The sequence below is a fragment of the Nelusetta ayraudi genome, unplaced genomic scaffold, assembly GCF_046127955.1.
Source record: "Nelusetta ayraudi isolate G7.1 ecotype Tasmania unplaced genomic scaffold, CSIRO-AGI_Nayr_v1 ptg000120l, whole genome shotgun sequence".
NCBI lineage: Eukaryota > Metazoa > Chordata > Actinopteri > Tetraodontiformes > Monacanthidae > Nelusetta > Nelusetta ayraudi.
In genome coordinates this window covers 2705824-2720286 of record NW_027466170.1, presented here as the reverse complement: position 1 = coordinate 2720286, position 14463 = coordinate 2705824, and the positions used below count along the sequence as shown (strand labels likewise).

The 14463-nt window shown below is 44.0% G+C and overlaps 2 protein-coding genes across 2 annotated transcripts; one reads left to right on the top strand and one right to left on the bottom strand.

The window, feature by feature from the left end:
* The first annotated feature begins 766 nt into the window (after nucleotides 1-766).
* siae (sialic acid acetylesterase) lies at nucleotides 767-5116 on the top strand. Its single transcript, XM_076049741.1, has 10 exons — nucleotides 767-915; nucleotides 1216-1383; nucleotides 2088-2242; nucleotides 2347-2485; nucleotides 2957-3119; nucleotides 3439-3533; nucleotides 3621-3754; nucleotides 3901-4055; nucleotides 4413-4599; nucleotides 4692-5116. Exons 1-10 carry the CDS (start codon nucleotides 861-863, stop codon nucleotides 4962-4964), a joined length of 1524 nt encoding a protein of 507 aa, XP_075905856.1. The 5' UTR covers nucleotides 767-860; the 3' UTR covers nucleotides 4965-5116.
* Nucleotides 5117-5179: 63 nt separating this feature from the next.
* On the bottom strand, nucleotides 5180-14289 carry tbrg1 (transforming growth factor beta regulator 1). The gene is made up of 24 exons (XM_076049744.1): nucleotides 14103-14289; nucleotides 13850-13966; nucleotides 13645-13772; nucleotides 13414-13562; nucleotides 13101-13226; nucleotides 12586-12747; nucleotides 12245-12437; nucleotides 12026-12156; nucleotides 11782-11947; nucleotides 11553-11684; nucleotides 9689-9820; nucleotides 9397-9442; nucleotides 9214-9296; nucleotides 9050-9086; nucleotides 8629-8691; nucleotides 8120-8335; nucleotides 7944-8014; nucleotides 7433-7674; nucleotides 6668-6804; nucleotides 6438-6584; nucleotides 6061-6158; nucleotides 5856-5966; nucleotides 5579-5724; nucleotides 5180-5467 (listed from the first exon to the last, which is right to left on the bottom strand). The coding sequence occupies exons 1-24, from the start codon at nucleotides 14208-14210 to the stop codon at nucleotides 5385-5387; spliced, it is 3024 nt and encodes a 1007-aa protein (XP_075905859.1). The 5' UTR covers nucleotides 14211-14289; the 3' UTR covers nucleotides 5180-5384.
* Nucleotides 14290-14463: the final 174 nt, after the last annotated feature.

Genomic DNA, 14463 nt, shown 5'->3' with positions numbered 1-14463 from the left:
GATGTGCACCTGGAGGTGTTTGTTAAACGGTGTGCCAGCAGAACGCTGCACCTTCGTTTGTCTTCACTGCGAGTAAATCCATTTAATGCCTTAGTAAGTTAACACCTGGATGGTAAGCTCTTGGCTAATTAATGTCACAGCTGATTTCACAATTTAATGTTATTCTAGTCTGTGTTGCAGATGGCTTTGACCTTCTTCTTTTTTTTTAGGGAGACTTGGGCGCCCACACGGTGAAAACTGAACTTTCTCAGTGTTTTCTAACAACAATAATGGCATAATAATTGTTAAAAAAAAAAAAAAAAAGAAAAGAAAAGAGACACAGAAAGAAAGAAAGAGAGAAAAATAAACAGGGAGGTGTGAGCCTGCTTTACTTCCATTTTCTTTATTTCTCCAGACTTTCAAAACTACCTCGATATGGTCTGACATGGCATAAGTATTTGAAGAATAGCTGCAAAAAGGGGGCTAAAAAATGCAGTTCTCCAGAGAGTTTTGGGATCAGTTATGGTGTTGGGCAGCTCCGCCTACAGATCAAACGGAATATATTCAACCTCGTTGTTCAAGATTTACGTTCCTTTATTCCAACGGGGCAGGTACCAAAATCGTAACCCCCGGGAACGTGCTGGGGCTCGTGGAAATGCCTGATTACCGACCCGACCCGTACCGAGATGTTACCTAGGGCGCCCAAGGAAAAACGCCTTTTGTCACAGTAAGTAGCTGTTTCCAGCCACTAGAGGGCAGCAACTCTTATTTTGAAGAACTACGTTGTGTTGGTGATGTCAGAGGGGGTTTGCGAACCTCCCGTCCCACAGTGGGTTTCATTGTTCAGCCTCTCTGCAGTTGTCTGACCACAACAGTGAGCGATGGCTGCAGGTCTGAGGCTTTTTTCCATCCTGATTTTGTGTGTTCACATCACTGGTAAGTTGTCTTAAACCAGCCTTATTAATCTGTTTGACTGCCATAATGTTTGACAACAAAGAATTTGAAGCGGGGCTCTCATTGAAAAAATAAAATCAATGCAGACAAACCGTTCGAGAGACATGAAAGTTTGTTGTTCTCATCCCAGGTACACAGCATGCTCTCACGCAACCATAACCAGCCAATCATATCAATCCATGGTGCTTGTCAGAATCAGAGTTGACATTACTTTATTGATCCTCGGGGGGGAAATTGCTCGGCCTTCACGGTATTCAAAATCCTACTGTTTTCATCTTTCAGACACACATGCAAAGCTGCGTTTCGCCTCCTCCTACGGAGACCACATGGTGCTGCAGAAATCTCCTGCCAAGGCCATGCTCTGGGGTTACGCACCCGAGGGGACCCAGATCAACATCTCCCTGTCGGGGCCGCCGCAGCAGGAAGCCACAGCGGTGGCGGACGGAGAAGGTTGAGTGGGACCACATTGCAAAGTGTCGAGTTCAAGGGCCCCGCAACTCTTGAACACAGGTTCAAGAGGAGCCCCAATGCACCATGGAACTTTGTATTAATGACGTTAAAAACTCTCACGCAACATGTATTTACTGTTTAAAAAATTTTATAGTCTTCGTATTTTACATTACACAATCAAACAATCAATGGAACCAACAATCAAAAAGATCAGTCAAAACAAACATATTTGGACATGTCGTCATTTTCAACCTACGAGAGCAGAAAAACACTGAGTTCAGGACACCTTTCGATCGTGTGGAGGATTTATCTTGGTTTATCAGTGTATGCGCTGACTCAATCTTTGACCCAGATGTTCCCTGCTGACTGTCAATATTTTCTAAAGACAAAAAAACAAACAGGAAAATGTCTACTTTCATACTGTTTTTTAATCCCCATTAGGTTTTATCCTGATGATTAAAAAAAAAAAAAAACTAAAAACTAAGCACCACAACTTAGTTATTTTTTGTATATGACAAGTAATTTATTTTTCTTTCTACGGCATAAACCGTACAGTTTGAACAAAAAAGTTGGAAGGATTTTCCTTCACAAGATGATGGAAAATTGTCAGATGAAAACCCAGCACACTACCTCATACACAAAAACAAGTCAACAGGAGTTCATCCAAACACGTGGCTACTTGGTTGACTTTCTGATTCTTGCAGGTATGTGGCGAGTCAGCCTGGAGCCTGTTGAGGCTGGGGGTCCCTACAGTGTGACTGCGGCATCTCACAACGAGACAGTCACTCTGACTGATGTGTTGTTTGGAGACGTCTGGCTGTGTGGAGGACAGAGCAACATGGCGTTCCCAACATCGAGGGTTTGTCAGAGGGGCTTTTTTTTTGTTATTACAAACAGGTGCGGTCTGAAAAAAGTGGTTTGTATGATTTTTTTTTTTGTCAAAAAAAAATTCCTCTCTATTAGATTTTTAATGCATCAGAGGAGCTGAAGCTGGCAGCGGACTTCCCTCACGTCAGACTTTTCATGGTGGCCCTGACGCACAGTGAAACTCAGCAGACTGATCTGATGGCCGTGGCTCTTCCCTGGTCTGTGCCCACGGCAGGTCCGTCTGTCGCACATCTGCTGACACTTTTCACAAAGTTTGTGCTTTGTCTTTGTGTTTGAAAGTTTAACCCCAATGAACAAATGCACAAAATTGCAGTCTATTTGCTGCAATTGAGTACCGGATGTTTTTAATGGAAAACAATAACCAGTCCATTATAGGCAATGGGCTAGTGCAAGCATAAACATTAAGACGGGCATTATGAATGAGGAAAGTATATTAGCTATTGGTTAATTAATTTAAGAGATTAATGTGAACTAATGACAGGAAATTGACTTTAATAGGCAACACTAAATAAAAACAGCTAGTGGAATTGGATGGATTTGATTGGATTGCCAAAACATAAAAAAACAAACAAAAAAAACAGTTTATTAACCAGAGTCTCAAGCAACAAAGTGGATGGACATAGGCCAGCGCGCTTCCTGTGATTCTATCAGTGATTAAGCGTTGCACTGATTAACGTGTCTGCAGAAAACTTGTCCCGGTTCTCAGCGGTGTGCTGGCTCTTTGGACGTTACCTGCACAAGTCGCTGAAGTACCCCATCGGCCTGGTGGAGTCCTGCTATGGAGGGACACCAGTGGAAGCCTGGTCCTCCTCCAGGGTTCTGCAGCAGTGTGGACTGGAACACAGCACGTGAGGGGAGGAGGAGGTGGTGGTGGTGAACAGTAGTAGCTGTTTACCTGGCTCTTGCCAAATAGAAGGTTTCACATTGCAGAACATGCAGAAAGAGTTTAAAGGGAGACAAACCTCAGACATCTGTCTAGTACAGAATTATTTTTTTCTTAATGTAATGCACTGTGGTGTTTACCTGAGATTCGTGCCAAAGCCAGCCAGTCAGGAGTAAAAAAAAAAAAAATGCGCACATAGAAAAGCACAGTTTATTGAAAAGTTCTTACTTGTAGACTAATTTTTAGCTCAGAGACACTGTAACACCAGACTTCACTCTTCACAGAGGAACATGGCCACCAGCCAGTACTTCTTCCTTGTGGAATGCAATGATCCATCCCCTGCTCCGTACGGTTATCAAAGGGGCCATCTGGTACCAGGGTGAGGCTGGGGGCCTCCGCACACATCATCTCGCTTTGCATGTCTGCATTGCCATGTGTGTTTTTGTGACCTCTCTGTGGCTTCCAGGGGAGAGCAACGCATTCCACAACAAAGACAAATACAACTGCTCCTTCCCTGCTATGATCGATGATTGGAGGATGGCGTTTCACCAGGCCTCAGGAGGGCAGACGGAAGACGACTTCCCCTTTGGCTTCGTCCAGGTCAGTAACACTTGCATTGCGAGCCGTCCATCCAACCATCTTATCTATCCATCCATTCATCCATCCCTCCTGTGAGAAAACCACAGGTCAAATGCAGTACACAGTTTCTCCAGTAAACCTAATCCACCATCTACATGTACTTGCAGCTTTGTACCTTCACCAAATACAGCAAGGACCTGAGCTACCCAGAAATCCGCTGGCACCAGACGGCCGACTTTGGCTTTGCTCCCAACCAGCGGATGAGGAAAACCTTCATGGCCGTAGCTCTGGATCTACCGGATGAGAGTTCACCCTACGAAACGTAAGTACCAATGTACGACTGAATCCGTTGCTCGATCTCAACAAAGGCGTGGAAGATATGTATGATGTCTATTGGGTGAGTTATCGCCACTCTCACATTTACACTGAGCAGAGTGAATGTTACTTTAGCTTCTCTCTAAAAACTGGCACTTTGTTGCACCTTCCACATGTTTGGAAGGAGACAAGGAGGCAGCTGTGACGCACTCAGAGAGATAATTCTCTTCTGTCAGCCAGGCAAGAAGTGTCCATGGTGAAGACACTTATTTTTTGAAGACATCGTTTCAATGAGGAAACGTTCAGGGTCCTGTAACATGCTGGCTTAGATTTTGCTGTGCCGTGTTTTTTTGTTTATTTCCAGAATCCATCCCAGAGACAAGCAGGATGTGGCCCACAGACTGATGCTGGGCGCGAGATCTGTGGCTTACAATGAGGTTGACGTCACCTTCCGTGGGCCATTCCCCCAAGCCATCACCCCCTCTGCAGCGGAAGTTGTCGTCAGCTACGACCAGGCACTGTCTGTCACTCTGTCCAGAAACACCTTTGAGGTGAGACTGGTGGCAACGATGATGATGAAGAATCAAACATCACAAACACTTACCACCTTGTTTGTCTCTTTGTTTTGTTTTGTTTCTTCAAGATCTGTTGTTCCAAGATGCCGCAGTCATGCGAAACCAGTTCCAGTTGGGTCGAAGTTCCCATCAAGCAGTGGAATGCCACCAAGGTTGTGTTACACCCAGTGGTGTGCCCACCCTCAGAGGAAGTGACTGGCCTCCGCTACGCGTGGAGGGACTGGCCCTGCGACTTCAAGGCCTGTCCAGTTTATAGTGCCAGCAGCACTTTGCCGGCGCCTCCATTTATTAGCCAGCGCTATGAAGCTGACGGAATCACGTGGCAAGAAGATGTAAATTAGAGATGTGCTCGAATGTACCTAAAGTTTGCCTCTGAAAACTGAAAGCAAATAGTTGACCATGAAACTGAGGTCATAGTGTCTATCCGGTATGATGCCAATAAAGAAACTTTTTAAGCTGTGATGTGAGGAACGTGTCTGCCAAAAACAGAGAATATATTTTACATATTTTATTGTGAAAAAGTATCGACTTTCAGAGAAGACTTACAGAGTCCTAGTGGTTTAACAGTGGCCACAGGTTTTATTTCTCTTATTGACATTATGAACAAAGGAAAAAACTCTTCAGCCACACCACAAGACACTTCTGACTCGCTTGACATAAAAATAAAATAGCTTTGACTTCCTCTGGGCCTTTGTGTCCTCGATAATATGACAAACATTGAAAATGGACGTTGGGGGAAGGTTGCCAGCTTGGTTCCCAAATCAGGGGCTATAATATGAGGTGGAGGGCTTCAGGGTGGGTGAGGTCAGGTGGTCTGACAGGACAGTGGTCTGAACCGACTGGCCTGAGGGACACAGAAAATGATTCAATATTGTTATAAATGTCTACTCTTAAGACTTGCTTGTCCAACACAATGTAGATTCCTGGCAATCAAAGCCGTTCCGCAGGTCCCGACCTGCACTGTGCTCTGAGCTGACACCCTCCTCGAAGCCCTGGTGCCTCTGGTAGGCCTCAAAGTTGACGGAGGCGTCGTCCTCTGACAGGCTGTGGGTTATCTGGCCTTCGCCAGGCCGACATACCTCGAAGCGAATCCACCGGTAACTGAGAAAACAGGAGAACGGGCCTCAGTCAGCTTGCGGGTGTGATAATAATGCATGCATCGCAGACTGAATGATGTGTATGTCAGAAGGCAAAGGTCATGAATATCGTGCACTAAGAGCAGAGAAATTTACTTGCTGCACTTGCGAGCCCCTGGACAGCTCTGGATGAGGTTCTGGATGGTCGGGTGTGAGAAGCCAAAGAAGTCGGCGCCTGATGGCACAATGGGAGCCACGGGCTTGGAACTAAAGAGAGAGGAGTGTCTTATTATTACCGGTATTATAACAACGTATTGTTATTTTTATTTTTTTTTACGTTTTTCTTTTGAAGTACCTGTACCTGACGGATGCAATGGCCTTCAGGAGGTTGGAGTGGCACGTCAGGGCGGACGAGGCCACAATTGCGCTCTGAGGATCGTCCTCAGGCACAATCTCAAACTGGGGGCAAAAATACAGAAATGCAGTCTGACTATATGTCACCAGCACGGGGGCACCAGATAGCCCCCCCAAGGACCACATGAGCAGCCCGCAGGCTACTCTAACTCTAACTAAAGGATAACTGAGAAAATGTGTTATTTCAGGAGAGCGTAGCAAACTGGTTGCCCTTCATATGACGCGGTGTTCAAAAAGGTTGCTGACCCCTGTGTCAGACCTATGCACGGATTTCACCCACTAGTGTCACCCTGGAGCCAGCGACAGACGGATCCGACAGCGTACCTGCGGACCTGCACCCCCGTCCTTGATTTGGCAGGTGTAGAGGCACTGCTGGTCGGGGATTTTCATGCTGGCAAACACTCGAGTGCTGCAGAAACCCACTGGGTAGATGGCGCACTCATCGTGGAACAGCATCCTGTCCGTGATGATCTGAGGGACGGAAGACAGTCACAGCTGAAGACACTTTCGCCACCGACAGACCTCGACAGTGACGGCGGCAAGGCGACGCTGACCTCCCCGAGGCTGTAGACCGTCAAACCTCCCAGGACGATGGGGAAGACGGGCCGGCCGGACGAGTCCAGAGGGATCGGCTGCACCACCTTTCGCGAGCCGTCAGTTAGCTTTCTCTTCTTGCTCATCTTCTTCGGCACTGGGACACGACACAGGAATTGAGGCATCAAGTGGAAAAAAAAACAAACAAAAACGACAACTTTCAAACACTTCAAACTGTATCAGCACAGAAGTGCACAGACAGCAAACAGACTCCTGGGATTGACTTTCTTATCGGTGTCCTTTAAGTCACGACAAAAATAGGAAGAGACTGTTGTTGTGGTGAAAACTGTTTATTGTAACTGAATGGCCTTTCTGGATTTATCAAAGTGACTTTCTAGTTTTTGGGGAAAGAAAGCCTCAGCTTCCCTCTTGACTGGAATTAGCAGGTTTAACAACCCAACATGCTTTTATCTAACAATTATGGTAATATGCCCCTAAGGTAGCCATTCACACATGTAGTTAGCTTCAAGCTGTGGCTAACTGCTTCGAATGGCACTAAAAAGAAAAATGCTATTCGTCAACTGTGACTAACGCTGCAGGTAAGGCAATTGGGCACGTCAGAGTTTGGTTTTCCACACACTCTTTTCTAAGGGGGTATGTAAGAGACGTCGCTAAACTCTCAAGAACCAAGACAGTGATGATGCACTCCATCATCTGAGACACAGGTATTACCAAACTAAATTCACAAACATGAATAAAAACTCTGGCACTTTGCCAGCACTCACTGTCCTCCTTCCCGTTCTCCCTGCCTCGCTCCTTCCTCTCTTTCTTCGGTTTTTTCAGAGGTCCATCCTCTCCTGTTGCCGCTAGCGGCACCAGACTGTGAGACCCAGACTGGCCCGGGGCTGTGGCAGGACCCGTTGGTAGCGCCACAGGCAGCAAGGGAGGATGGGAACTCGAGCTGGGCGTTGGTAGCATCTCACCCTCTGTCAAAGACTGGTACTGCAACAGAGACTTCAAAAGAAACCTAGACGAGAAACAAAGTGTGACTGTGAATCAACCACTTGTTTATACTCTTGCCAAAAAAAACCCTAAAGGGGTCCAATTTAATACCAATTTTCAGATGATTATATTTCATCATTATATCGCAAGTGGGATTTTAGTTTTCTTGCTGAAATCAAGGATGTGTCTGTTTCGACAGAAGACCGTTGTGTTAACTTCTATTTAAAGTGATTATTTTGTTGCCACGACAAGAACACAACAATATTCTGACCAAGCAAGATGGCTTTCACTCACCTCCGCTCCTCCTTCGCTCGCAGAAACTTTTCCTCTAAGTGGGCAATCTCATCACATAGAGCTGCGTTCTCCTGTTAAAGAACTGACGCTTATTATAAATTCTCATCACATCACGTGTGTATGGCAAGAAGGAAAAGCTTCAGAGATATTTTTATTTTAAATGAAAACAAGCTTACAAAAATCATGGCGCGGGCTGTTGTACGCAGCCTGAGGTACTTAAGTCGGTACTTTTCCTTCTGGTTCTTCCGTAGGCCTCGCTTCACCTTCGGCTTGGTCTCTGTGGAACCGGTGGGCGAAGGGAAGGCGTGAGCCGAGCTGCCTGACCCCGAACTGGAGCCGAGGAAAGACTGGGCGGCGAAGGCATGCAGCGCCTGCTGACGCTCCTCTGTAGTCTGAGAAAAGAAAGTCACTTGACATTTGAAACACCTGAGGCTTGTGCTCACGTTGCCCTCATGGGAATAAAATGTAAAACCTTAAAACATTAAAGGAACTATAATGCAATTTTTCACAAAGGGAATGAAAATGAAGTTTAAAAAAAAATCTATTCTAAAATAAAATTGAGAAAAACTAGGGAAAAAAAACACAATAAATGAAGTCAACAACATTAAATATGAGGATCTGAATAAGGAGGTAAGATTTTGCATCACTGCACCACTTTGAAATCTTTGTGTCCTTTAAAACTCACCAGCAGCGCAAAGACTCCATTTCTGTTCTCAATCCTCTTGAATCTCCTGCTGCCTTTTTGTGTCTGAAACATAAAGAGATGACTGAGGCCAGAGCATGGGGGCAGAGGGAGAGACAAATTAAACTGCTAAAAGCTTGAAGTAAGTGGTTTTGCAGGAGCGTGAGGTCAATAGCAGATGCTGTCATTCCTTTGTTATTACAAAGATGCAGCAGCATTAAGGCTGTGCTCATCACAAACAAACTATTTGTTTAGGTTGCGAATTAGATGTGCCTGCTTCGTTTAAAAAAAAAAAATAAAAAAAAAAACATTAAAAAAAAAAAAAAAAAGCAGGAGGGAGAAACAGAATGAAGAAGCAGAGATGCTAAATGGATGAGCAGTGAACCGCAGAGGACGCCTTCGGGTTGTAAAACACTGCACTTACCTCTCGGTACATGACTGCCTCGAGGCTCGACTTTGCACTGTCATGAATGAAATTAAAGATTCAGGAGAAAAAAAACACAATATTAGCATTAAGATAAATGTCTCATTTCTTCTCAGCCCAAAATGTGATGCAAAGTGAGAGGAAGACCAAGAGGTTTGTTTTACTTTGACTGAACAAGGCCTCTGTCAATGATTCTCTGTTTGATCTCCTTAATGTGCATGGGGCGACCGGCTTCTTCCAACACAATCTGCATGAGAACAAAGAAGCCCATTTCACAAAAATAACAATCAGCTCGCACAATTTTACCACACAATTCAAAGCCAAAATGAGGTGTAATTTAAAGGTACCTGTGCAGCATCAAGCCAGGTGAGGTTCGGCTTCTCCGCAATTTCGCTAGATTGTTCATCGCAAGAGAGAAGAAAAAAAATGGGGGGTTAAGTTGAGGCCTTGATTATCATAGTTAATCGACGGACAGTCTCTTTAGCATCATTTACACAGCGCAGACATCACCATTAGTTCTCCATAGCCTTTAATAGGCTTCAGACCAACTGCTTAATGCTTTCATTTGTATCACACGTATAGATGAAAATGTTTCTAAAACCTAATAACAACAATAATAATAACGTCACAATGCAAAACCTCTCCAGTGTCTCCGGGGTCCCTGAGAGACTTGAGATGCTGTCCAGAGCAGGAAACAAGGAGTAGCTCCCCTGTCCGTCAGCCTCCATCTCCGACTCAAACGTGTTGAGTGACTCCATAGGAGCCAAGAAACTGGGAAGATACACAGTAAGCAAACGATATCCTCTGTTCCGCTTGTCTCCAGGTTGCTGCTCATCGGACGCTTAGCAAAACCTCGCATAGACCACACAGGCACGACACTGCATGCTATTGCAATGAGCCAATGCTTGCTTAGCAGCTTAGGCTACTCGTTAGCAGCCTTTAGCAATTTCATAGACGGGTCATTAAAAAGAGGCGTATGGCTAATAAATCCAACGTATACAAACCTCTAAAATGATTGTAGTAATCCAACTTTTGTGCGTCGCAGTATTCCTTCCCGGCTGCAAACCGGAACCATCAGGCGTGTTCAGTGTATTATTGTCGTGCAGAGTATGTGATACTCTACACTAACCGTGACCAGTTAGCATTAGTAACAGAATTAGCACCAAAAAAAACTTGTCGCTGAAAATAATTGTGTTTAGACATTTGCTGACGTTTAACACTGTAGAACCAACGAGAGCGGACATTTATGTCGCTGTTTACACCGATCTTATTATTGGGGACAACTTACCGGATATCCTGTGTGTGTGTGTGTGTGTGTGTGTGTGTGTGTGTGTGTGTGTGTGTGTGTGTGTGTGTGTGTGTGTGTGTGTGTGTTCCATCGTATTCGATTTCCTGTGAGCGTTTATGTTAAAACGATAATTCGGGACTGAGCCACAGCAATAAGACCAGCTCTGACAGAGCAGGTCAACGCAGGGCGAAAGACCCGTTTGAAATTGCAATCTTTTTTTCTATATTATTATTATTATTATCATTATTATTATTATTATTATTATTATTATTATTATTATTATTATTATTATTATATTTTTAATCGTTTTTCTATGTTTCTCTTTTTTTTTAATAATATATAGCTGGGTACATTTTCCCTGGCATGAAGTACGAGGCCACATTTTTGACGAATGTTGTGTCCAGAAGCAAACTTTAGAAAAACAAAATTTGAGGTAGTGTGGGTACATTTCAAGAGCCAATGTCTTCAAGCCAAGTTTCTCTGCCACTCGTCAACATCGTGAAGCAATGATAAAAACCAGCCACAACACTCTGGTCCTACATTGAATCCTTCCATGTGGCTAACCCTGACGTGAAAGGCCCTGCTGTTCCCATTTCCAAAACTGAAACAGAACATTTCATGACAAAAGTTTAGACATGATCATTAACAACATTATACCAGTTATACCAGGGTTGTGATTCAGTAAGGGATGGTGTAATCACAGAGGAGATCTCGCATAAGTCCGTTTTAAGCTTTAAATTGCAACCCTGGAGTGTTCAGCCCACAACTCTTAACCTCCTGTTAAACGGTCCAAATCGCACAGCTAAGTTTCACGAAGGCAAGTAAACAAAAAAAAAAAAAGCATTTTTCTTTTGTCCTTAATGCACAGAATGAATTTAAAGGCAATCAATGATTGACCACTGCTTCCGCCTGACTTTCATTCTTTTACAAAAAAAACATGTGAAAACCATTTGCCCACACAAGACATACATTTTAATTTTATTCAAGGTGTAGCAGGCATGCTAGCTCTAGCCTCATCGCATTTTCAAAGTCGGCTGTCAGTTACACATGGCCTTTTCAGTAACAGTTGAGCCAGCTATAGTTGAGCAGCACACGATTCACTCTCCTTGAAGAAGGGTTGTACTCAGTCTGCCTGGCTCCGGATGAGAAATACAAATAGCCTGCAAAAAGGAAAAAGGCCATGATTTAAACAAGGCAATATTTCCACTTAAATACCTATGTCCAAAAACCAATAAATCCTCACCATAATTCTCAAAGACTGCATCCACTCTGGAGCCAATACCCCGAAAATCCCATCTGATTGACCGGGGGTATCCACGGTCCATTTGGTTCCTTACCTCATCATAGCTATATTAAAAAAAAAATTAAAAAAAGAGGTTGATCACTCCAAACTTACATCTTGGAATAACTTTCTGACAACTACAAAATAAAGAAAAAGACTAACCTGTAATACTGCCCTTTCACAAAAATCAGTGTTTTTCTGGTGGTTTGCATGTAGACGGCTGCATCCACCTTCTTAACTGAAGAGGGGAGGCCAAGGCTGGTGAGTCTCTTTGGATAACCCGGCATGATTGTCTTTGCATAAGCCCTGATGCCATAGTAATTGTTGTCTGTAGAAAGAGATGTTTAAAACATGTCAATGAGCCACAAAAGCAATCCAATCTTAAAACGGATCTGTGGGAAATCACCTTCGAAAAGATACACCATATCCTTGTAGGCCACCTCAGCTGCAGCATCAACATGATTGATTTGTGGCCATTTTCTGCTGACCTTGGTCAAGGGGATCCCTCGGAATAGTGTGCTCTTTCTCCAGTAGTACCTAGTCAAGGTGCCCGATTAAAAACATTTTTAAAGGACATTTTTAAATGTTCTACAAAAGCACAGGGATTGCATACAATCAAAGGTACCCAGTTTTGAAGAAGTACAGGTCTCCTCTTATTGAAGTTGCAGCGTCAAACGCCAGACTTCGGCTGCATTGCTCATCTCTCGGGTTGTCTACATTTGGATCCTCTGTTGGCTCTGGTTCTGGTTCTGGTTCTGGTTCTGGTTCTGGAGTAGGTTTCGGTTTTGGTGCTGTTGTGGGCTGTGGTCTACGGCTGCCTAAATAATTTGAAAAATCAAAAGTGGCACAGCTGAAATTCTGGCCATTAAACAATCGTAAAATGAAAATTCTAGAGATTTCCCACACAATATTATAATTAAAGCAATTGAAACAAGCAGTATGTAGGATGGCATGGTTTTTGCTTACCATACAGGGCTTGAACACCTCGCCTGTCATCATCTGGCAGTCTGTAGCCGTTTGTATTAACATATTGGTATGTTGGAAACATGAGCGCTCTTCTGTCTCTGGAGTGATCCAGGCCCAGAGCGTGACCAAACTCATGTGCCGCCACCAGAAGCAGATTCACACCTGAAAACAACATTATCATTCTAGTGCTGGTGCCATATTACTGTTAAAGACGTGTCACTTATTAAACAAACTAAATAAATGGACCACAAATATAAGTACTTTGTACCTATACATTCTCGATCGTGCCCTGAAAGGTATTTGCAGACAATTTCAAGTTCCAAGTGTTTTTTGGTTTTTTTTTTCATCTTTTTCTTTTAGAAATCTAACTAAATTGCCCGAAATCACACTTCGAACTCATGATTTGAAATGATTGATAGGAGGTTGCTTCTTCTATGAAGTCTCAACAAATGATCGATAACTGACAAGAAAAACAACTGCAAATCGGTCGTCTGTCCTGCTTTCACAGTGTTTACCTCTCTGGGCGAGAGTCCATGTTTCATCATCATCAAAGTGAGTGTCCCCTCCCTGTGCCTGTCCAGGAGAGTTGGCGTGAGCTAGGACTCCACCTTTTCCATCAAAAGGGTAAAAGTCCCCGTGATCTAAAAGACAAAGCAGAAGTCAACCTTTGAAATATTTGCACACTCATTGATCAGTTCATGAGAAAAGAGCTGATATCACTTATCTTCTCTGGTTGAGAAAAAACAAATGTGAGTGTAGAATCTTGATGTTACAACTTTTAATGGAAGTATGGGTGTTTTTCGCGTCTCTTGCTCGGTCCAGACTCACATCCCCCCTTGAAGAGGATCATGATGTCTGCAGTCCCTCTATAGATCTGTTTGAAGTCCAGTGGGATGACATCGCTGTAGATCTGGAAGGCCTGGTCAATGGTGGTGTCCACCTGGCTCTGCGGCAGATCTGGGGTGTACTGGGTGATCCTGTTGGAATCAACTACTTCTTTGTTTAGAAATTCAATCACAAATCAGGCAATCATTTGACAGTGTGCCACATCCTGGTCACCTATACGTGATCAGCCTTTTGGACCATCTGGGTCTCCCAGGAAAGTGTCCATAGCGACTGATGTCTGCCACTCCACACCTCGGAGCCTTCATCATCTCTATAGTCTCGTTATTTAAGTCGCCAGTCACCTAGCGGCAATGTTTGGGTAAATATTTTGTCAGATAATTGTTATGGGGGAAAAAATCAAAACTCGATCAATCATTACCTCCAGGCCAAAAAAGGACTGCATTGTCTCAAGATCCTCGGTAAAGTTGCTCCTAATCAGTCTTCGCAGTGTCTTGTTTCTCACCCCAACATCAGAGAAGAACTGGGAGAGGTAATTCTGCAAAGAGAAGAAAGGAGAATTAGAATTTTTACAATTCTATTATTTACAGTTAAGTCGGTGTCTGTATGTCTCGTAATTGGAGTTAGGGTTAGGGTTTAGGGTTAGGGTTCTGTTTTCATGTTTGGTGTTTTACCTCAGCCAGGTCTTGATCGTTCGGTGTATCAGTGGGAGCGACGGTAGGTGCAGCGTAACACACAGCTAAACAGCCTAGGGATAAGATCCAAAAGAGGTGTCGTGCCATCTTCTTAGACGGCAGCCACTGTCCTCTCACAAGCGCGCCAAAATCAGCGTGTGCAGTGTTGTCTCGTACTTTAGCACAGAATTTTGAATGGCCCCTTCTTTCCCCTGGAGGGGTTAGCTAAACAGAGTCTGCTTCTGATAACAGCGGGGGCAGGAGATAATACAATTTCATCATCTTTAGTCTGCTTAGACCTTTGTATGATTCACTTATTGCTGCATTTCGGATATTGTCAGGCGAACGGCAGGAAAAAAGC

What these genes read in the sequence shown, in the direction of transcription:
- siae (XM_076049741.1), top strand. Translation starts at nt 861, where the DNA reads ATGGCTGCAGGTCTGAGGCTTTTTTCCATCCTGATTTTGTGTGTTCAC. An exon ending in TGGCGTTCCCAACATCGAGG is followed by an intron (nt 2,243 to 2,346) that starts GTTTGTCAGAGG and finishes CCTCTCTATTAG; the next exon opens with ATTTTTAATGCATCAGAGGA. An exon ending in TGTGGACTGGAACACAGCAC is followed by an intron (nt 3,120 to 3,438) that starts GTGAGGGGAGGA and finishes CACTCTTCACAG; the next exon opens with AGGAACATGGCCACCAGCCA.
- tbrg1 (XM_076049744.1), bottom strand. Translation starts at nt 14,210, where the DNA reads ATGGCACGACACCTCTTTTGGATCTTATCCCTAGGCTGTTTAGCTGTG. An exon ending in CCTGGCTTGATGCTGCACAG is followed by an intron (nt 9,297 to 9,396) that starts GTACCTTTAAAT and finishes GTTCTCATGCAG; the next exon opens with ATTGTGTTGGAAGAAGCCGG. An exon ending in ACGGGGGTGCAGGTCCGCAG is followed by an intron (nt 6,159 to 6,437) that starts GTACGCTGTCGG and finishes TTTTGCCCCCAG; the next exon opens with TTTGAGATTGTGCCTGAGGA.